The sequence below is a fragment of the Alosa sapidissima genome, chromosome 21, assembly GCF_018492685.1.
Source record: "Alosa sapidissima isolate fAloSap1 chromosome 21, fAloSap1.pri, whole genome shotgun sequence".
Taxonomy (NCBI): Eukaryota; Metazoa; Chordata; class Actinopteri; order Clupeiformes; family Clupeidae; genus Alosa; species Alosa sapidissima.
In genome coordinates this window covers 8,042,539-8,064,957 of record NC_055977.1, presented here as the reverse complement: position 1 = coordinate 8,064,957, position 22,419 = coordinate 8,042,539, and the positions used below count along the sequence as shown (strand labels likewise).

At 44.1% G+C, this 22,419-nt stretch overlaps 2 protein-coding genes across 2 annotated transcripts in view; both read right to left on the bottom strand.

The window, feature by feature from the left end:
* Positions 1-16,753, bottom strand: part of celf3a (cugbp, Elav-like family member 3a) — a 34,014-nt gene extending 17,261 nt beyond the window's left edge. The window contains 5 exon segments of the mRNA XM_042076634.1: positions 7,318-7,400; positions 8,214-8,493; positions 9,018-9,194; positions 12,254-12,377; positions 16,614-16,753. Coding sequence (XP_041932568.1) covers positions 7,318-7,400; positions 8,214-8,493; positions 9,018-9,194; positions 12,254-12,340 — 627 coding nt within the window. The 5' untranslated portion in view covers positions 12,341-12,377; positions 16,614-16,753.
* The window catches only part of rprd2a (regulation of nuclear pre-mRNA domain containing 2a), a 44,887-nt gene continuing 37,590 nt past the window's right edge, over positions 15,123-22,419 (bottom strand). The window contains exons 8-10 of the mRNA XM_042076624.1: positions 20,001-20,285; positions 19,254-19,445; positions 15,123-18,900 (exon numbers count right to left, since the gene is read on the bottom strand). Coding sequence (XP_041932558.1) covers positions 17,057-18,900; positions 19,254-19,445; positions 20,001-20,285 — 2,321 coding nt within the window. The 3' untranslated portion in view covers positions 15,123-17,056. The remainder of the gene's footprint in view (positions 18,901-19,253; positions 19,446-20,000; positions 20,286-22,419) is intronic.

Sequence of the window (22,419 nt, the reverse complement as noted above, 5' to 3'; positions counted from 1 at the left end):
CACACACATTATAAATTCCCCATGGCAAAATCCCTTCCTCCACAGGCAAATACAAACATTAGGCAAACCATAAATCCGAATAACACCCCCCCCCCCACACACACACACACACACACACTAACATACACCCAAACAGCCCCCCTCCCATTCCTTTCTGTTTATCTCCCGCTCTGTCCCCTTTTTCCATCACTCCCCCTCCCTCCCTCCCTCTATTTCTCTCCTTCTCCCAGCCTAACAGTGCGTCTCACACCATCCGTCTGTGTCTTTTATGGGAATCAATCAAGCACAAAGAAAATAACATCTTCACACCTTCACACCGGTGTAGGCTGTTAATCAATAATCAATAATCAATTACCGCTGAAACCCCCTGGGGGAACGGAGACCGGGTCAACTAACTCTGAGAAGGTCCTCTACCACCCCCCCCAACCCCCCCTCACCCCATCAGAAACACGCCGGGGGCTGGTTCCAAGCCTCTTCTCCCAGGCTGCACTACAGTGACTATTCATCACTGTTTAGCAGAACATAACGGAACGGTGCAGAACAGGATTCTTTATGATGGCACAGTGGTGCCACGGATACACCCATTTCTGGATGTCTGTTTCTAAGGCGATGATTGTGATGTCAGTGTTGCCGGGTTGAGCTCGCCTGAATGCTGCTGAGTGTCGCTGCTTGATAAGGAGCGGTAGCTCCCCGCCCTGGTTAGCGCGAGGAGATGGAGCAGAGGTTGAAGCAGACTACAGCCAGAGGCCACAGCACAAAAGCCGGGACTGCATGCTGTCAGCGAGGATAAAAATGGAGGCTGAGACACGCTGACACACACACACACACACACACAAATATAAGCACGCAGACACACAAACAAGCACACACACACACGCACACACACGCACACACACACACGCACACACACGCACACACACACACACACACGTTCACCATCATTACTCTCATCTGAAGCAGCAGACGTCATGATGGGAGCCTGTTCTGTCAATCAGATCAAGTTTCAGCCAGATTCAGTGCAATCATCAGAGACCAGACATAAGCGTGAACACACACACACACACACACACACAGGCAGTGTCTTGCTAACAGATGTCTGTATTTAAGCTGATAGATACACCCCCAAACCCCCCTCTGTTGTCTAACCCCCCCCCCCCCCCCTTCCCGATCTCTCTCGCCCCTCCCCCCGCGACCACCCGCCGCTCATTATGTTAAACTTTCATTCATTCCTCTGCCCCCCACCACACTTCATTCATCTGTCCAATCTCTCTTTAATTAACCCACCCTCCCTCCATCTCCATGCCTTCTCTAGGGCAATCTGCTGGCCTGTGAAGACAAGTGTGTGTGTGTGTGTGTGTGTGTGTGTGTTGAGTGTATGTTAAATGTATGTTAAGTGTGTGTGTGTGTGTGTGTTTGTGTGTGTGTGTGTGTGTGTGTCTAGTGTGCATGTGCCTGAGTGTGTATTGTGAATACTAAATCTGACGAAGAAACTCAAGAATTCCTTCATGATCAATGTCTGATTAGCGATTTACATTACATCACATTACATTTGGCTGACACTTTTTTTAACCCAAAGCGACTCCCAACAAGGGAACCAATCAAGCTAGAGTGTGATGGTGACAAGCTAGTGCAGCAGTAAGTGTTACTTCCATACAGCCAACTTCTAGTCAGGTGGTGAGTGCTAGAATTAGCAAGCGTAGTTGTAGGTGGTGCTACGAGAGGAGATACTCTCTGAAGAGCTGGTCTTCAGGAGTTTTTTGCTCTGGATGGAATTGGTAGTGCATTCTACCATCAGGGGAACAACAGATGAGAAAAGTTTGGATTGCTCTGAGTGTACGGGTGGAAGAGCCAGAAGTCTTTACATACATGCTATTGAATGTGTGTGTGTGTGTGTGTGGTGGGAGTATAAAGCTGTGTGTGTCACTTAGGGTCTTAGAGTTACTGGGGGTTCAAGAAGCTTGGTGGCATATGTGTATGTGAGGTCATGTGTGTAAGGTGATTTGATTTCTTAAAGTAGCTTGCTGGCATATGTACGCTTCAGCCTGCGTTTGTGTGTGTGTGTGTGTGTGTGTGTGTGTGTGTGTGTGTGTGTGTCTGTGTGTGTCTGTGTGTGTCTGTGTGTGTCTGTGTGTGTCTGTGTGTGTCTGTGTGTGTCTGTGTGTGTCTGTGTGTGTCCCTCAATAGAAACTGGCACACATCTGCAAACCCATCTAAACAAACCCTTGAGCATTTGCAGCCTATGTCCTTCTGTACAATTATTTCTGAAAATATACATGTGAATGTATGTCAAGACAACACTATACACCAGAAACACACACGCAAAGGCAGAATAGGTCATCTTCAAATTATTGGAGATCACAGGTCCATCTATACGTCATTTACATCAAGCCCATTCATAAGCTAGCAGAGTGTGATCTATATGAAGCAGATGTACACTGAATGCATTTGCTCTAATTATAGAGGCCCAATCTGGGACCATGTCTGTTTCATTCTCTGCCAACACACCCACCTACCCCCCACATATACACACCCACTCTCTCTCTCTCACACACACAAACACACACACACACCATCCCCCCTCTCGGCGTCCAAACACCTGCCTTCCCCTTCCCCCACAACACAACCTCATATACTGTCCCGCCTACACACACACACACACACACACACACACACACACACACAAAGAACTTTCTTTTATTTAATGTTCAATAAGACAATACCATAGCAGGATATCCCCAATTCACACGCGTTTTGTCAGTAACTGTTTCCATGCCTTCATATCATTCCTTATTACTCAGCACCTTTTTATCGTGTTCTGTCTCATCCACTTAAATAAGACAATCCCCACGAGAGGAAACGCACGGATGAAGGATAAGAAGGAAATGGTGGGATAAAAGAAAGAATATAATAAAGATCCCATCGCAGATCTCGCACACACACACTGGGGTAGCTATATCACCCATGACACACACAGCTGGTTCTCCGCATGAATAAATAACTCCGTTTTAAACCATTATAAAAAATAAAAAGGGATAGAATATATTTGTGCGTCCGTGCTCGTCTGAGAACAGTCTCTGGAGTGCAGACGACCTGTAGATAAACAAGCCTCAGGCTGATGCTAACGCACGATTTTACAGAGAAGGGACGCTCAAGACATTCTTGGAAGCACGGACACACACTCACCTACTTGCACACACACGCACACACACGCACACACACACACACACACACACACACACACACACACACACACACACACAGGCAAGTGTCTAGCTGTGATGGGTGGCTGGTGGCCAAAGACTGTTGACTCGGACACGCAAGATCCTTAACCTGCTCACGGAGGAGAAACCTGTTGGGATGGCAACCAAATCAGTGGGTGCCAGGCAGCGTTGGAGGGGAGGGAGAGATAAAGAGACGGGGGCGGGCGGGCAGCGTAACGGAGGACGCCCATCGGTCACCGGTGCCAGGGTGGCTTCCTTTTGTTCCTGGCGAGTTTCTCATGACTCACTTCTTCCCCTAAGGCCTTTACGGTTCTCCAGTGCTCCCCCTCCTCTCTGTTACTCTCTATCACTCTCTCCATCCTTCCCTGCAGTTTCTCTTACTGTCTGTCATTTTCTAGCCCCGTTACTACCCCGTTACTCCCTCTCTCTCTCTCTCCCTCCCTCTCTCTCTCTCCCTCGCTCTCTCTCTCTCTCTCTCCCTCGCTCTCTCTCTCTCTCTGATATGGTCCGTCTCTCCCCAGTGCTATCCCTCTGGCTAGTTAGTGCTGGGGAGGCTGCAGCCCAGCTCTGGGCTAAACATGGCTGGGGATCAGAGCCAGCTCTGGGCTAAACATGGCTGGGGATCAGAGCCAGCTCTGGGCCCACACACTCAGCTACCGTCAGGGCGTCACTCTCACCTGAAAGGAAAACACGAGGCCAGGTGCTGCTCCAGTCACACCATCTGTTCACCCCCCCCCCCCTCTCTCTTTCTCTCTCTTTCGCTCTCTATCTCTCCCTCTGTATCTCTCTCTCTCTCTCCTACGTCTCTATCTCTCCCTCTGTATCTGTCTCTCTCCCTCCATCTATCCATTTTTCACCAACACGATTCCCTCTCTCCATCTCACTCAGTCACTCACTCTTTACTCCCAATCACTCTCTTCTCTCCTCTCTCTCTCTTGATTCCAGTCTTACTCTGCGTAAAAATAAAAAAAAATGATAAAATTAAGAGATTTCATTCCCTGTGAGAAACTTCAAACTAAGAAAGGGGGAAGAGAGGGAATAACAAGAAAGGAGAGAGAGAGAGAGAGAGAGAGAGAGAGAGAGGTGGGACAGAGGAAAGTCACACCTAGCTTAGCACATCTTCATCTAAATGATGAGGTGTGAGAGTGTGTGAGAAAAAGACCGAAATAGGAAATGAGTGAGTGAGAATTCATGTGCTACACAGGGCTGGGCAGTATATCTAAAGTAGAGGTATATTTGATGCTCTTCTCTACAAGAATCAAATATATTTATAATATTAAGTATGCAATGTATGGGCTACATAGGTTACCATCTGCATGCCTTTCAAACAGGAAATAATGACGCAGTTCTCCCTCTCCCTCTTGTACACACATGCACACACAAATCTATGTAACGACCAAGGAAATTGAAATGTGTGTGTGTGTGTGTGTGTGTGTGTGTGTGTGTGTGTGGGGGGGGGTGTCCCTATCCAATCACGTTTCTTTCTCTGTGAAGCTTCAATCTTAGCTCCACCCTTCACTTTTACCTTCACTACAACCTCAGCAAAGAGAAAACATAATTTTGATGGTCCGACACATCATGGTCAGCCAGGAAACATCTGTGTCTAAAGCCCTGTCTGGGTTTGTTTGATATGGACCCTTTCAACAAGGTAAACAAAAACAATGCTTGAACGTTCTATTTGGGCCCCTATCTACTTCCTCTGCATTAAGATAACATATGGAATGTTAAAACTGAAGTCTTGTGGGGCCAACTATGATGCTGATAATGGAACTCTCTTGAAAGGGTCCATACACAAATGTTAGCAATCTGTAAAAGGAAGCAATTCACAGCTGCGGCAGGTTTGTGTGAACAAGCCCCATTTTGTTGATGCTAAGTTTTGGGGATTTGATTGCGTTGCGGTGCCATTCATCGCAGTAATGATGTTGATTAGTTGAAGGCTCCTACTTGAATATTGGTGAGCCTTTGAAGCTGTAGTTAAAAAAAATAAATAAATAAAAATAAATAAAAAAATAAAAAACATTGGTAAATCCTTATTAATACAATCCCGATCATACACGGCTTTCATGGTTAACAATATATTTTTGTGTGTGATCATGTCATCACTAATTTTTCAAAGTAACATGACCATATAAGGCAACACCAGTGGCAGACCTTCAGAGCCTGGCTGCTAAGCCAAATCCAGTATATTTTGTGAATTACACATTCATTAAATATTTTCTACTTTCTCCCTCTCCAAACACCTGTGAAACACCTTCCTATATCACTGAATGTTTTACCTTCACACTGTGCTCCACAGCTTTGATGTATGCTTTGTGTGGCTCTACAATTGGCACAAATGTTTATTATTTTTCTTTGTTATATCGCTCGGCCCTAAGTGTGGATATATGTACATGTATGTATGTGTCCACGAAGTCTGCATCTAATGTGTACAACCGAAATTTCATTGATAATAAAAGATTCATTTCCTTGGTCTCCCTGTTGCCACCTCGGAAGACAGCTCTAGTGTCTCACTTTCTGCAATGACTGTGCAGATTAGTGATTAAGAGGGACAAAAAGCTCTCCTGGTGACACTGCTTGATAAGGAATCTCAGACTTCCATCCTTTGTACCACACGGACCTCAAACACTAAAATGGCAGGTGCTACTGGCCTCACAGCTGAGGTAAGTGTGGGGGGCAGGGGGCTATACGATAAGAGGGGGTTGCCTCTGTGTGTGTGTGTGTGTGTGTGTGTGTGTAAGTGGGTGCCCACGTGAATGTGTAGAGACCTTTTTGTTCCTAATGAGGTAGCGGTCTTAGGGGGTGAATTGGCACCTATTGTGTGTGTGTGTGTGTGTGTGTGTGTGTGTGTGTGTGTGTGTGTGTGTGTGTGTGTGTGTGTGTGTGTGTGTGTGTGTAAATGAACTAAAATTAAAGTTTTTTTGCAGGATGCAGACTGGAGAGCTTTAACACTTCGGGGGTGGGGATGGGGGGGGGGGGGGGTGGATGGGGTTTACGATTGTCACAGCAGACTGGAAGGAAGAGAGGCTTTAGGGAAGGGGGCCCAAGCTGATCTCCTCCCAGAGGTCAGTCAGGTCAGACTACTGTCATGCTAATAACAGGATTTGTACTGGTGCTACTGGTCCTCTAAGGACACACACACACACACACAGATACTACCTCATAAGCGCACGCACAAGCGCGCACACACACGCACACACACACAGATACTAGCTCATAAGAATACACACACATACATCAAGTTATTCCCTCATAATCAGACACACACACACAAATACCATTTCATAAACACACATATGCACATTAGTCTGTCTGAATGATTACGACTCATAGGCAGATCCCATATAGGATTGTTCGGATAAGCCAGAGCTCTGAGAATCATAACCCACCAATAATTGTTTTTTTAATAATGTTGCGTATGCTGGCGCAGCTCTCTTATGAGAGAGGATATCTGTTGCTCAGCCACAACAACATGTCTCTGCATGGCTGCACCATGACCCATCCACAATACCCAGTTGGAATGATGTTCACGTATTGGTGACATCTCTGGTAATCATCATATCAATGATTCCAATATGGCTGTGACGTCTCATCTATGACACTTCATACTAACCACAATTCTCTGCACACAGAGTACTATTCCAGTAGTATCAAAGGCAAACAAAGCAAAAAAAAAAAAAACCCAGCACATTTCTCTAGTGTCCAATTCTATGCTCCATCCTACGTCAGAATAACCACTGAGTTGAGATGTTCTTTTCACCAGTTCAGTCGTCTCAAAGGGCTTTACTGCACAATCGCAGCAATCAACACCGGGCCCCGAAACGTGCCACAGACACCCCCGTAGACTGGGAGCTGTTGCTTTAACCGCCGCGCTGCGAGACGCCACGGCAGCTGTTAATGGAACAAATCTCAGCGTGTCACCTCCCTTTTTTCTGTGTCAGTGCTGAAGACAGAAAAGCTGTGAGACTTGCTGACTGACAGCATCCTGTTATCAGCTATGGACAAGCTCTATATGAGGGCCTCGGGTCAGAGAGACCTCTCTGTCCTTTTTTCTCTCAGAGAGACGATGGCATGAGCGGGGCAAGAGACTTGTACTCACCCCTGGTAACGTCTTCTGCTCGTGCAATGCATTCTGGGCCTTCAGAGCCGACTCGCGGGCACAGTACGTGAGGAAAGCACATCCTGAGAGAGGAAAGAGGCAATAGTGACGCCGCGGTGCAGTTTGGTAAACAGAGCATTACAAAAAAAAAACAAAAAAAAAAAACCTTGCAGCGTGTCTGCCCGCCCGGTTAAACAGACCCGCTGAGATCACTAAAGCTTGGGGCGAGGAACGCGCCACAGTGACCTTGCCATGGAGTAAAATACTGTGTGTGCTAAAATTATTGGCCACAGGATGCTAAAACCAATATGATGTGAAATATCTACAGTCCCTGCAATAACTCCTCCAGTGCATTTTATTATAAAATATTAGAAAAAAATACACAGAGAAACATACACACATATGTCTGTGTGTATGATATTTGGGGTGTGTGTGTGTGCGTGTGTGTGTGTGTGTGTGTGTGTGTGTGTAGGGGGGGGGGGTCTGTGTACATCTGCAAGAATTAGAAATGTCTTATGCATATACCATAGTGTCATGTTTATCAATGTTAAATGATAACTGCAGTTCTGCATTTGAAAGGTTAACAGACAGGGATGTGCTGCTTGGTAGTCTTTTAAGAACTGATAATTTACTTTGTTTGTATAAATAATAAAATTGTAAAACTCTTCTGACAACTAAAATCTAAGATTTTCATAATAACATAGGAACAAGCCTTATTCCATTGTATTCATTCCCCTACCTGTCATACCATCTTGTACAGTAATACAAAAATATATTGCCTGCCAACAATATGTCATGCTAAATACAAGCAATTAAAATTAGATCTGGCCAATTAAATTACTGAGAGAACAATAAGCCAGATCTGTAATGTATATTTAATGGGAAGACTTCCCTACCTTTATGCATGCCCGTGTACTTGTCCTTTATCACTGTAAGCTCATAGATCTTCCCGAACTGTTCAAAAATGGGCTTCAGGTCCTTTTCCTCCAGGTTCCGGGGGATCTGCCCGATGAACAGCTTTATCGCGTCGGGCTCCTTCATTGAGGCGGTGGGGAGTGGGGCTCTGCGCCCGGTGTTCTGCTCTGAAGGAGCGGTCGACGGGGTGGAGGTCTCCCGAAGAGGGTCGTGAGGCACAGACGAAGGCGAAGATGGAGATGGCTTTATCTTGGTACAGAGCTGGAGAGAATAGAATGAAAATATTTGCATAAAACAAATGGAAAATAATTAAACCCCCCCTAAATGACCTATAGGTCACGCTACAACTCGCGCGTGAAATGACCTATATTATAAGCAAACCGTGATAACGCTGCTATCGTTTTTATAGCCTTGACAAATAATTTAGAAGCCAAATGCAAACACACGTACCACATAACCCAGTTAAATACACGCAAACGTAACCATGACATTCACGTTATTGCAAGAGCATCATATGAGGGCAATGAAGAAGCACAAAATCAGAAGGTGTACATGTGAATGAGAGAGTGGGGAAAATGAAGGTAAACAAACGCGCACAGACGTCCTTTGTCTAAACCAATAGAAATGTAGCCTTCGCTGGCAGGCTGTGTCGACCTCTGTTACAACCCCCATTCTTAAATATAATATCCAAATTCCAAAATAATAAATATCACTCTATTTAAAATGCCCCTTAAGAAAACGATTTAAGCAAAATTCAAGATTATAAGGAAATTCTAATTTCTCACATGGATGTTCTCTTCGTCACGGGTGAGTTGCAGATTGTCTCTCGCTCGCTTTCTCCCTAATCTCAAATGGTTTTGTTTGACTGTCGTCTTCTCGCTCGTGGTGTCCCTTTCAGTTTCCGTTATTGTAGCCTGAGGATAACGACAGCCCCTGAGAATCTGTATTTTGACAAGTTGTCCCTGGAACGACAGAAATATCGGTCACTCCTTGCCTGCCTCCCGCGTCAATGTCTCTCAAAGGGTCATCTCTTGCTTGTGGACGACTTCTGATAAGCGATGGTTCCTTGTATTTCCAACAGACAAGTTATAATATATATTATTAAAAATTGACGCCACAGAGGGCTATTTATTCACCTAATATGTGGCGTAGTATCAGCAGTGACACGGACAATATCTCTCCGTTCTATGATAGTGGGCTCGGTGTCTGTGGTCCGTTGCTCTATAGTGTCCTGAGCCGGTGTCTCCCTCTGTCAATCTGTGTCCCGTTCCAGCCCTCCCTCGGGGTGTGACAAGCGGTGATGTCGTACGCCAGGGAGGGTCGACAAGTCACCACACTTCACACGACACGAACTAAACGGATCACTGGCGTTCCAATTGAGTTGCACATATAGACAACTTGAACAAGAATATCAAGTAACGTTAATGGATTAGACCCAGTGTGTTATTTGGTTTAGATTGATAGGCTGTTTTTTTTTTTTATTAAACATTTAGAAAAAACGAGAAACGCAATGATAAAATAATCTAGGCATGACTAGGTCAATTTCAGTTTGAACAGTCTGATATCACTCAGATGTATTTGATGGGTGCAAACTGGTGGTTAAAAACCGCCATGAATCCAAAACAAGTTAGATATTACCTAGGCTACTTTGTGGGGTCACTGAATGGGTCGAAATAACGAGTTGGGCCGCTGTACGTTTTTCGTGGCGCAACAGAGTTACTGATAGTCCCTGACATCCTGAAACGCAAATCCGCCTTTTGTTCTTGTTGAGCCCTGGCCACGGTGCTGAAACGGCCAACTGTGATTACAGACTAGACAGCCTACACAACCACAATCATTCTAAAATTTCTGTCAGCGTGTAGGCTTAATTCAATGAGTGGCATGGTCGCGGAAATGAAGCAACTACACACTGGATTAAAATACCCTTCAAAAATAAAAATACACAATGTAAACAAAGGGCTACGTCATAGCCTACGCACACATAGGCTGATTGAGCCTATCGCACGCACAGGTAGCCTATAATATTTCCCACATGTTCTACGTGAAAATGCTTATCACATCGGTAGGATAAAATGTTAGCAAGCAGGTGTGTGAGGGACCCGGATCTCTTAATTTTAACGGAGTGCTCACCATCTGCCACCCGCCACTAAATCCCATCTCCGGCTTTTCCTCCACCATCCCTACACAAAAACAGCAGACAATATCCGTTAGTCCTACTTCATCTCGTCAAGGACTAGGCCTACTCTGTATTTAAGTAATTATCTGTACATGTGTAGGCTGTTATCAGTTGTATGCACTTTGTGGTTGGTGGTTTGTGTAGAAAACACATTCGTGTGAAGACCAAAAATGTGTATAATGTTTAGACTAGGCTACACTGAAGATTTGATTTGGACCATTACGGCAACGCCACCTGGTGCCCACCGAATAACATTCAGGATGTTCAAGCAAGCACCTGGACCTGGTTACCAACAACAATTGTACTACAACTAAAAGGTAATAATAATAATAATAATAATAATAATAATAATAATGCCGGCTCCCCCAATGAGGCATATTTAGGTGACATAGGCTAAATACAGCCACGCAGTGTCTTTGTCTTAATTGCATCCTGTGTTTAGGCAGTTATGAGTGACTGGTCCCTCTAGTGGTCATATGGGTGTACAGCTATCAGATGTAACAAAAGAACTCCCTTCACAAATGAAAGGGTCTTGAACATCCTCAAAGAGAGTAACATTACACTGAGCTTAGTGATCTTAATTTCATAAGGCACGAAAGCGAGACACACTATGGTTCTCTTCTCTCTCCCTCTGCACAGTAGAGACTGCAGTATGGGATTAATAGAGCAATATCATAGTTATATTTTTAAATGACCGGAAAACTGAATGGATGGGCAAAATGGATATGGGTGATCACGGTGCACATTTGACCATTACACAATTCATTACACCAAGCAAACTCCCCCCTCCATTAAACTAGCGTTTATGACCAAAATTATGACTTTTTGATGCAACATGCCTAACTACCTTGATACCAATACTGAAACGATGCCACAACAAAAACTTTAAACAGGGCTTGAACTCATAGAATAGACCTAGCCTACAGATCATTGAACTTTAAATTATTATTTTTAAACAGATGACAAATACAACTTTTATTAAAACAGGATTAAAACACCATTCTAAAAGCACTGATAGTAATGAAATGGGGTATGGTAACATTTTTAATTTCAGGGTATATCACAATACCTTTTCAAGCGTCATACGATTTTACATCAGACAGACAAACAGTCACAATTAACCCACTTAACACTCTTAATACCCAATCTCAATCACAATCAAAATTGTTTCTCAGAATGTGAATTAGTTGCATATCACTTTGACTTTAAAACTATGAAATAGCATTTGGCAGGGCCATGATGTACCAATTCAGTAATACACATTCGAAAACATAGTTTACAGGAGTAATACATAATGTTTAGAAAAGAAACAGAATGGGAGTTAAATAACCTGCACATGGACATAAATAAATCATTAAGGGCTTAGGTCAGAGGAGTCCTGAGCATATAACTGATATTACTGACATTTCAACAGAATATTAATCCTTCCTCTTTAAACTTGTGTTAAATAGGCCTCAGCTGTGGCGCAACTGGCTGGGGCATGTGTACCGTACCGCCCCGTGGTCCTTTCCGGATCCCACCCCGACTCTCTCTCCCACTCGCTTCCTGTCATTCTCCACTGTCCTATCAAATTAAAGGCATAAAAAGCCTTATATATATATATATATATATATATAAAAAAACTTGTGTTAAATCTATCAAATTTCATTCATCTTAAATGGTGAATTCTACATCAACCTATGACACGACACTCAATACTGTGACATTTTTGTTGACAAATAGGCCTAATTGTCTTTATACTCAAGATCTGATTCTTAAATGGCTTTTTTCCCCCTCCCAGAAACCCTGCTTGTTCACTGTGACAGCACTTGTCAGAACAGACTGGTCTCTCACATGCAGGGTTACCTTGAGATGAACACAGGGAGGGGACTCAGTACCACAAGCAGTCCTTGGCTTTGCCTTGTTGCTAGGCAGTGTGTCAACTCCAACCATCCAGCCTTGTGCAATAGGTGCATCTGCACAGGTACAGCTGGAGGACGAAAAATGAAAACATTTTTAAGAGAGCGAGCAAGAGAGAGAAAGAGAGAGAGGATAAAGTCTGAATTAGCAAAGAACCATAACTGAGATATAGACACAATGGCAAAAGAAAAGCAGCAGCAAAAATTTGTTGGCTCATGATAAGTCACTGAAATATTATAGAGAAATTACATGTGAAGAATACAAAATAGCAACAAAAAAAGGTAGCATTTCAAGGATGACACTTAATTTCATTTTTTTTCATGGTAGTAGTATTATACTCACAAAATACAATCAGTTTAATCAGTTTTTTGCACGAGCTGAAACCATGTGACTTGACCCTGATCTATTGTTTGCCCTGTTGTCTTTCCTTCATATGTACGCTGCATGTCGCTGTCGCTCAAAGCGCAGGCGCAGTCACGGTCATGGAATCTTTTCGAGCTTGCCTCCGTTATATTCTGATTGGTCAGCGGGGAAGTCACGGTTTTAGGGACAAAATCCGAAAACTGACACTGGAAAATATGTCGGAAGGAATTTTGTGCGCCAGCATCCCCAACAGCGATAGGCTATATTTTGGGCAGGAAAGGGCTGGATGAGACGCGCGCAAGGTGAATTTAAGGCATGAAAAATAACATTTATAAATCACGAGCCCGGATGTTCTTTTTACACTGAAGCTCTTAAAATTAAGATAAGCACGTGAAGGCTTCTATGCTAAAACAACAGTCTTTCTGAAACGCAGCAGAGCAACATCACACTACTTAAGCCTTTGAACTACGGATGGCAAAATGACGCCTGAAAGTTTTGTAAGTCCTGAAGGAGCCTTTTTCTGTTTATGCCCATCTGAGGAAACCACTTGTTGTACACTGTAGGCTAGTCAGTGACCTGCTGACCCTTGAGGCCCATTTCATTGGTTGAGCAAGCACAGGATATTACTCCGTTCTATCAAGGTTTCTGATCTCGTTCCAAGTTTTAGTCACCCTTTTGAGTTATTTTAGCCTACTCCAAGATCTCAAGTTACTTATTGCCTGTAGTTGCCTTGTGAGAGGAGTTGTGACCCCTCAAACTCTTTTAAAATAACATCTAGAAGAAAGGACTTTGTTTGACTATTTCAATCATTAGGCCTACAAATAGGCATTATTTACTGAGTCTAAAACTCATGAATACAATAAATAATGTTACAAAACTGTGACCATGAACTGCAACGTAAGGGAACAGACCCTTAGATTTGAGGACATTTTGTTTGCACTTTAACTCTGATGCCATTTCTACCTCTTGGGCCTACTTCTTTACAACCAGTTTAATTTCTTTGGCAACCATCTTTATTTTTTGTTGTTGTTGAATGAATCTCAAAAAGGTCACTACAAAAGCACGTTCTATATTCCTGTTTCAGATGATAAGTAACATAGTTAAGGGAATGTGTATGAGTTAACCTGTTTTAGGACACTAAGGGGAAACTGAGCTTTCTTATCCACTGGAGTTAGAGCACAGACAGCCAGACTACTTTTCAGACTGATTGTGAGTACACCGCTCCTTTCTCTTATGAAAGGAGATGTCTGAAGCTCAAAATGTGAGCATCTTTCACAGTGAAATGAAGCCTGGTGAGAACATCTATTTAAGCCTGGCGTGTTGTACTCAACGGTTTTCCAGCGTGGACAATAAAGTTCCCATCCTATCCTAACCTGCTTGAACTGGTGTGGAACAGATGCAGAGTTTTGTGTGAAAAACAATTTTAAGCTGAAAGTTAATTTACAAAATGTTCTCTCCTCATTCCTTTCCCCCTCATATTTGAGCAAAACTCCAAATCTTTCTCAGTGAAGGATGATTATAAATCAAGATGCTCCCACTTCCTAGATCAAGATGCTTCCTAGCGCATATTGCTGGGGTCTCCCTGCTCCCAATCACTACTCCTGCATTAATCTAAAGGAATACAATCTGTTGCGCTCAGCATGGGTGACATATGATGCATAAGATCAAGGACTAGGGGAGACAACAAAAATATGCACTGCCAAGATTTGCTAGAGAGCAACTTGCTGGAATCCTGGTGTTAAACTGTAAATGTGAGGCCTTTTGTCACTCGACCTGCAGCTTTGAATCACTTATGCATTTGCCGGGTCACTTTTTCTGAATTTTTCCCCTCTAAGGTCTCTAGTACTATTGACACAGATACAAGAATGTGTCCAGCATTCAATAGACTTGCTCACAGACAACACTGATGGTTAGTTTGCATAGACAACTTTTAAGATACTTGAATCCAACTTGTGAATGCTGTGCATATTCCTGTCATGAATTATGACTGCAATATGGGCTGCAATAAACACAATATAACTATGCTCATGCTATTTGATATTTCTTCATGAGATGGTTCAATTTCGCAAAAAATATCCAAAGACAAGATGGGCATCTGCCAGATGCATTCGAAGAGACAAAAATGACTACAGGTTGTTTTTGTTTTTTACCCTACTACTACTGTTATTTTCCGTCAGGCCTCCAACAATGAGATATGGAGAATGCCATCAAGATCAACATGGTCCTGGATTAGGGTTGATTAAATTTAAAGACAAATTATTAAATATTTTCTAAGGCCCAAATGTAAATGGACTGAGGTCATCCCTGACAGAACACTAAAAGTTGAAGCTAAATTGTAAACCCAATGTTTATAATTATCTTGTTTATCCAAATGTGTTTAGTAATGTATAGGTCTACTTCAATTCAGAATGCACAAGTAAATCTTATGTAACTATTCAAAAACTTAAGACACTTTTAAATTAACTTTTTAATACAAGTTTTCATCTGTGATTTTTTATATACAGGCACATCAGTCAGGACTTAACATTTCACTGGCTGAATTTTGATTCAGAATGCAGTCTTAATATGAGCATCGCTGATATATTAGATTTAACCTCTCTGTGTGATCTAGACTAAAACTGGGTCAGAGCTACAGTACACCATACCATGCAGACCACCACTCACATCCAGCCAAATCAGATCATGAAAACTTTTCCCCATTCGTTCATGCTCTAATCCAGGGTGTGTACATGTATGAGGGAGTGCATTCCCCTGTTACAACTGCTGCTTTTAAGGCTGGTTACCTCTTAAGTATTTAAAATACTTAATACTATGTTTTTTTTTTATTCATTTACAATACATATCGTTTTACAGACATCATCGTAACAATACACAAATGCAATGGCAGAACTAGTCGAGAGGTTAGTTCAGTGTTTGGATGTCAAATTAATGTAAATTGTTGTCCTAATGGAATTAGCTGTGACATATATAAGTAACTTGCAAGCTGTCTAAATAAGGTGAAGACTGCAAATCTCCAAGTGATGGAAGTTAACTAATCATCTAACTTTCATATCAAGATGTGTGAGCTGCGATGTGTTTGATGAGATTTGTTGTGACTGCTGTGCTGATGTACGACTAAACAAACTTAAAACAAAGAAGGAGAAGAGAAGACAGGAGTAATAATAAGGAGACAAACCACACACACACACAAACACACACACGCGCACAGGTGACCCACAGCAGAGACAGACAGCACCCGCGCAGGGCAGTGTGGGGTTTGTTCCAAAAGCAGGTCTTTATTAAAGTCAGAGCAAATAAAAAGCAAAACTCCGGCCAACAATCTTCTGACGCCGTTCTCTCCAGCAGTGCAGTTGAATCAGGGCTGAAATGTCTTCTTGGTCTTCTTCGCACCTGCTCTACGACTCCCTGCCTCAATCCACCCTTCCCAACCCATCTCAATCGCGCAAAAATAGGCTACCGCTCCCAGGGTTAGCTGGCATTTCGCACAAAGGTATTAACTAACTAACAAAACAAAAAAACAATTGCAGGGAGGCAATTGGACGGCTATATTTACATCTAAACATTTTCTTTAATATTTCTTTTAAACATTTATTCAGTTTCAAAACACCTTTCCGTCACTCTTAATGTCTGAACTATCTTCACAAAAATAATAATTGAGCTGGAAACAACTGAACATTCTTCTTCAGTCCACATACATGACTAAAATGTATGTATCGACTGAAGCGAGGTTGGCATAAAGCCATCTCAAATAGCTCTAAATAGATATTTGCAGGGTACACAGATTTAAAGTTGTGAGTCTAGACGGTCCTGAAAGATTTTCACGGTTTAAAATACATGCAGTCGAGAAACCATGCACAGAAGCCCCCCTCGGTAGAGAAAGGGCTTTAGACTGTGAGATACTTATACAAAACAACAGGAATATCAAACAGAAAATAATAACCACCTCTCATCTTCTTTCTTTAGCTTGAGGGCCCTCGTCGTCTCAGCCTCCACACCATCTCCGCCATCAAATCCTTCATCATCCTCATCTTCACTTGCTCACTCCCCATCTTCATCAGAAGGTCATGTCTTCTATGTAGCATGGATGAACGCCTCCAGATGGCTTGGGACTAACAGTGTGTGACCAGGATAATCCACATCTGTAGGTAAGTCTTGGGCATACTCTTGTGTGTCTGTCTTTTTGTATGGTCCGCTTCAAAATCCCTCTTACTGACGGAGCAAGATCAAGGAGGCGAACAAGGAACAAGGCTTCTCAACACAACTGATCCTTTTCCAGTCGCTACTGACAGCATGACATGTAGTAGCTAAAACGTCTAGGACACGAGTTCATCGTGACTGTGATCGTCCGACCACCAACGTGCAAACACGTGTGCTCCTTCAGCAAAGTCAATAGCGTGGGGGCAAGTAGGGTCTCTTTGGAGGGTAAAACGGACCGCCGCCTCTCGGAGGACCCCCGAACGGAGGCCGTTTCATGGGCATACGGTAGGGGTCGTGAGGATGGTGGGGAGGTCTTGGAGGCATGGGCCGCCTTGGACCCAGAGGCCTCTGAGGGATGGGGGCCATGTGGTGCATCGGATGCGGCGGACGAGGATGGAAGGGGTGTGGGGGAAGCCGGTGCTCGGCGGGGTGGAGGTCATGTTCATAGTCATAGACATCGAACTCTGGGGGATGGGAGAGGGCACGTGGAGACAGGGGTTGTCTGTGCGGGTACGGAGGTGGGGAAGGACTCCGCGCTTCGCGGTCATAATAGCGGTCGTAGTAGGGGTCCTCAAACGGCGGAGGAGAGGGGCTGCGGTCTTCGTAGTAACCCCGTCTAAGATGCGGGGGTGGGGGGCTGTGAGAGTCATAGTAGTCGCCCATGGGGCCTGGAGGGGGGGAGAGACCTCGACGGGGAAGTGGGTGAGGGGGACCGTGGGGATGATGCAGTGGGGGTCTGGGGCCCCCATCGAGTCCAGGTCCCAGTGGCCGGGGATGGGGAGGATGTTGGGGAGGATGAGGGTATGGTTGGGGATGGGAGAATGAGGGTTCGCCTGGGTGGCCCATCTCCTCTTCAGGGTAAGGCTCAGGGTATGGCAGAAGCAGGTCCTCTCGAACAGGCTCAAAGTGAGATGGGTCATGGTACTCGTCAGGGTGGTTGGATGCTTCAGGGGGTTCTGCTACAGGCCCAGGCCCCGGCCTGCTGCTGGAAGAAGGCCCTGACAAGAGCTCCTTGGGTGGGGGAGGGAGTTGCGGAATGGGTGGCAAAGGCGTGTTGAAAAAGCCAGGGGCAGAGTGCGAAGTAGACTGGTGAAGGGCTTCACTTTCTCGTTGCCCCTCCCCATAATTCAATGACGTGGCAGCCATGTTTGAGTCACTGTACTTGTCCATGTATGGCTGGCCATACCAACCACCCTTGGGGTCACGTCTTGACTCTTCATTATCAGATTGTAGTTTGCCACCAGAAACTGTGTTTGGTACCTGCGTCGGGTACTGATTCAGTTCAGAACCAGAAGAACCGGAGGGTCCAGTGACCTGGCCCATCCCATTGTAGCCTCCCTGACGGAACGGTGCACCATTTGGAGTTCCGTACAACTTCGACTGGGTATTTGAATTTCTCCAAAACTCATTATCATATGCAGGAGGGGCTTGACTGGAGCCCAGATTTGAGGCCGGATTATTCACACCAGTTTTAGGAACCCCGCCCTGGAACATGGACAGCACATTCCCCGAGGAGGCATCCGAGACTTCATCTTGGGTAGGAGTGCCCCCAGACTCATCCCTTACAGGGGTCCCCTCCAAGTTCTCTTGCCCCAAAGACGGGCTGTTGCTGGCTGCAACCTGTCCTGGAAGAGCAGTGGGCACAGTGCTGCCCCTTTGCCCCAGAGGGTCAGCGTTGAAGCCCAAGCCATCGCGTAAGCCATGATTCCCCTGGAAGAAGCTATGAATCCTTGATTCAAGATTTGAGGACAAAGCAGTCGAAGAGGAGCTTTCGTTAATCCCCTGCTTCTCTGGAAGTGGCTTGGTCTGCATGTTACTAGAACCTGGTGTAGGCATGAAGGAGGAAGGAATCGTTTCTTGCCGGTTGGAGCTGTTCCCCATTAGAAATGGTCCCAAGGGGGAAGGGGTGTTGAGGGAGGTTGGGATTGGGTTGTTAGAAGGTGCCGGAAAAGAGGAAGTCCTGGGCAACTCCGTGCTTGCAAGAGGGCTGGCTGTGGTCTTCACCGATTGGTTATTCAGAATGGAGGAGAAACCTGCACAAACAGAGGGTCATTAGAACACGAATGAATGAAAGACATTTCAGATGTTAAAATGAAATAAGAAGACATATATGATATCACTATGAACTATACACTTTAGCATTACTGATGGAAGCACTTCACCCAAATTACCTCCCCCAAAACTAATACTCTATGCTCAAACACTTTCCCCTCCCTCACATCTCCACAGTTCTCATCTCACCACCATAATTTAATATCCCACTCGATGAACACCCCCCACCCCCGATCGAGTTGTCTGCGATGTTGAGAATTGACGTTTTTATTGTGCTTCAATCTCCCTCTCCTCCTTCCATCTTTCCCAACAAGGCCCTTCATTTTCTCCTCACCCTGCAGTCCTCCAGTCTGTCCTTGAGTTTTGGAGAGCGCGCTGAGGATGGAGCTGGTGTCCACTTTGGAGAGGATGCTGGCCAGGGAGCTGGAGCTCTGTGGAGGTGGTGCTGGGTTCTTCTGAGGCGGTGCCGGGGAGCTGGTGGCGGCAACCGGCGACTCGCTGGAAGGCCGAGAACCTGGGCTAACTCCTGCAGAGACAACGGGGGGAAAAGAGGCTGATGTAAGATATAAGGCATCTAACTTAAAGCAACACAATGCAGTTCTTTTACCTTTCAATATCAGGGAAAAGAAGCCAACAATATTAAATATGTGGTTAGATATGGTTTTTGGTTGATGGAAATTCATTATTTTCATTGCCGACATTTGATATCTACTAGGATATCTAAAGAAAACGCACACCAAGTTGAAGTGCTTACCGACTTCAATCACACAAAACAGGTTGTCGTAACATACAAGACTTCTTATGCACGATTTTATCACGACCAACGTTTCAGTTTACGCCTTCTTCAGAGTCATCTTATGAGGAATCTAACTTAAACTACAACTCCAGTCTAAGAGACAACCTAAGGTCAAAGGTAAATGTGTGGAAGCTTAATGATGGAAGCTTGAGCTTTTAGATTTCTCCAAATCCCCCCAAACGCCTTGAATGTGCAATTTATGAGCATCTCCAAGAACATAAACATATAAAAAAAAAATCATTCTCTATTGCCTAATACATACATGTTGAAACAGACAAAACAGACCTGTGTTCTTCATGATGGAGTTGAGAATGGAACTAATCTTCCCAAGGTCCACGTTGGCCAGATTAGCTGGGACTGTCGGCACTGTTGGAGTCACTGTGATGGCAGCAGCAGCAGCAGCAGCAGCAGCAGGGGGAGGAGCAACAGCAGCAGGGGGAGGAGTCTCCGATGGGGGAGTGGCGTGCATTACTGGTGCAGCCTTATTGGTAAGTGCTGGTTGAGTGGTAATGGGTGCTGGAACGGGATTGGACGCCACAGGAACGATGGGCGTTTCCACCTGCTCCTCTACTGCTCAAGGAGGGAAAAAAAAAAGATGAGTACCAATGCGGAATGTTACCATATTTGCAGCACGAAAATGGCCAAGGCAGCCTAAAAGTAGCTAGCCTTCCCTCCATTCCCTCAGGATTCCCACTGGTCATGGAATTTTAGAAAGTCTATTCCAGACATGGAAAGTCAGGGAATTTTATATTTTTGGGCATAGTCATGGAATATCAGGGAATTTTGTTGTAGTAGTTTCAAATGTACTTGCCAAAATACATTAATACAAATATATTTCCAAGCAGAATTTGAGTATATCTGGTTATTAGCTTTACTGCTTGCTTGAGTTGGCCAACTGTGTTTATTCAATGCCTATTTATTCACCTCCCACTCTAAAAAAGTAAAAAGATTCTTGAACGCTACACAGGTGCTCTGAAATCATTAGTCAGTATATTGTACTATTCATTATATAGTCAGTCATGGAAATTCAGGTTTTTTGTCAGGGAAAGTCAGGGAAAAGTCATGGAATTTTACATTTGACTTAGAGTGGGAACCCTGTTCCCGGCTTCATGCATCAACTCAACACTTCACGTATTACTCAACAGACGTACCACTCAAATGGCATCGTCTGTGTACAGGGGTGGGTGTAGTGGTAAAATAAGAGGTGGGTAAACTATGAATTCTGTGATCACGGTAAGGTGGACTGCGCCATGCGGTATCGGATTTTTGAAAAAGGCATTCAGAACATGTTTGATGATGGTGGAGGTTAGTGTCCAATGTTTATAACAATACTAATGGTATTAATTGTTTCCTAGAGTGTTGAGTGTACAGATTGTGAATGTGGAAATACAGTGTGATGTTTAAATGTTAAAAAAGTTGCAATTGGTGAATAAACTGTTTTGAGAGGTGGATAAATTCTAATAAGAGGTGGATAAACTATTTCTGAAATTTCAGAGGTGGGTAAACTGCGTTTTCTCGCGTTTAGCCTCCTCTACATCCCTGTCTGTATATGCATTCCAAAAGAAATGATATGCCGAGTTTGGCGGCGATATAGGTAGTGGGAAGCTACGTCAAGGTAGGGACTCTGAAATGGACGAGACCTCTCTGGTTAAGTGAAATTGAATAAACCAATCACATGCAACCAGTTAAATTCTGATCTTATCAATCTTTTACTAATTAACTTCGGCCTGGCTCAGCCCACTTTGTGCCTCTGACTTTGCTCTTCAAAATTCACTGTCAAACTTGCACCCTTAAACTGGGGGGGGGGGGGGGGGGTACCATGTCACATTGTACACGGTATGCACTGTGCTCGCCGCTAGGTTGTTCTTGGTTGAGGTAATGTCCCAAAGATTGTTGTGCTTGTTGCAGGGCTCAGCGCAAAATACCTCTGACTTACAGCGTGCTGCGGTCAAAGCTCAACATGATTGAACTTTGACCGCAGCACTCGCAAGAGCGGCAAAGCGCCAAAATGAGGCAGACCAGTTCTTGCACAACAAAGATGTCAGAAAAACTGTGACATTTAAAAAAAATAAATTAAAAAAATAGAATTATACCCAATTCAAAATTACAACATATTTCTTTATCACTTAAAAATGTACAAAATGTCACTCTGGCAAGTCTGTTCTTCAAAGTAAATTACATATGGTAATGGAAGCAGGGAGATTGAAAGCAGGGAAGCTGGTAAAAGTTATGTTTACAAATAGCATATTCTAATGGACCAGGCCTAACCACGTCACTGTCCGAGCAAGTGACGACAGCTCTACCTATAAATAAGCGAGTGAGACTAGAACATTAGATCACATCAGACTCATTCAGGTAATCCTTCCCTTCTGGCTGTGTTGTCACCCACGTTCCCAATCCAATTAATTATGCGGTGCTCTTATTTCCATTTCCCTGATTTTCACACTCATTTGCTGTGTCTTTCACATTCCTGTCCTTAACTTTACACATCCTCTTTCATATCATTTTGTATGAAAAAATATATACTGGTACATGCAGGTTTCAACAACTTACATTTAAGACCATTCTTAGACTATGTTCACACTTGGCAAGAAAAGTTGGCTAGGGCGCTTTAAACGATTTGGAAAACAGTTGGCAGCAAAAAGCAGTTGAGGGAGCCTTTTGCTGCCGTAACAATGTGTGTTACTTAAGAGTAGGGCTATCG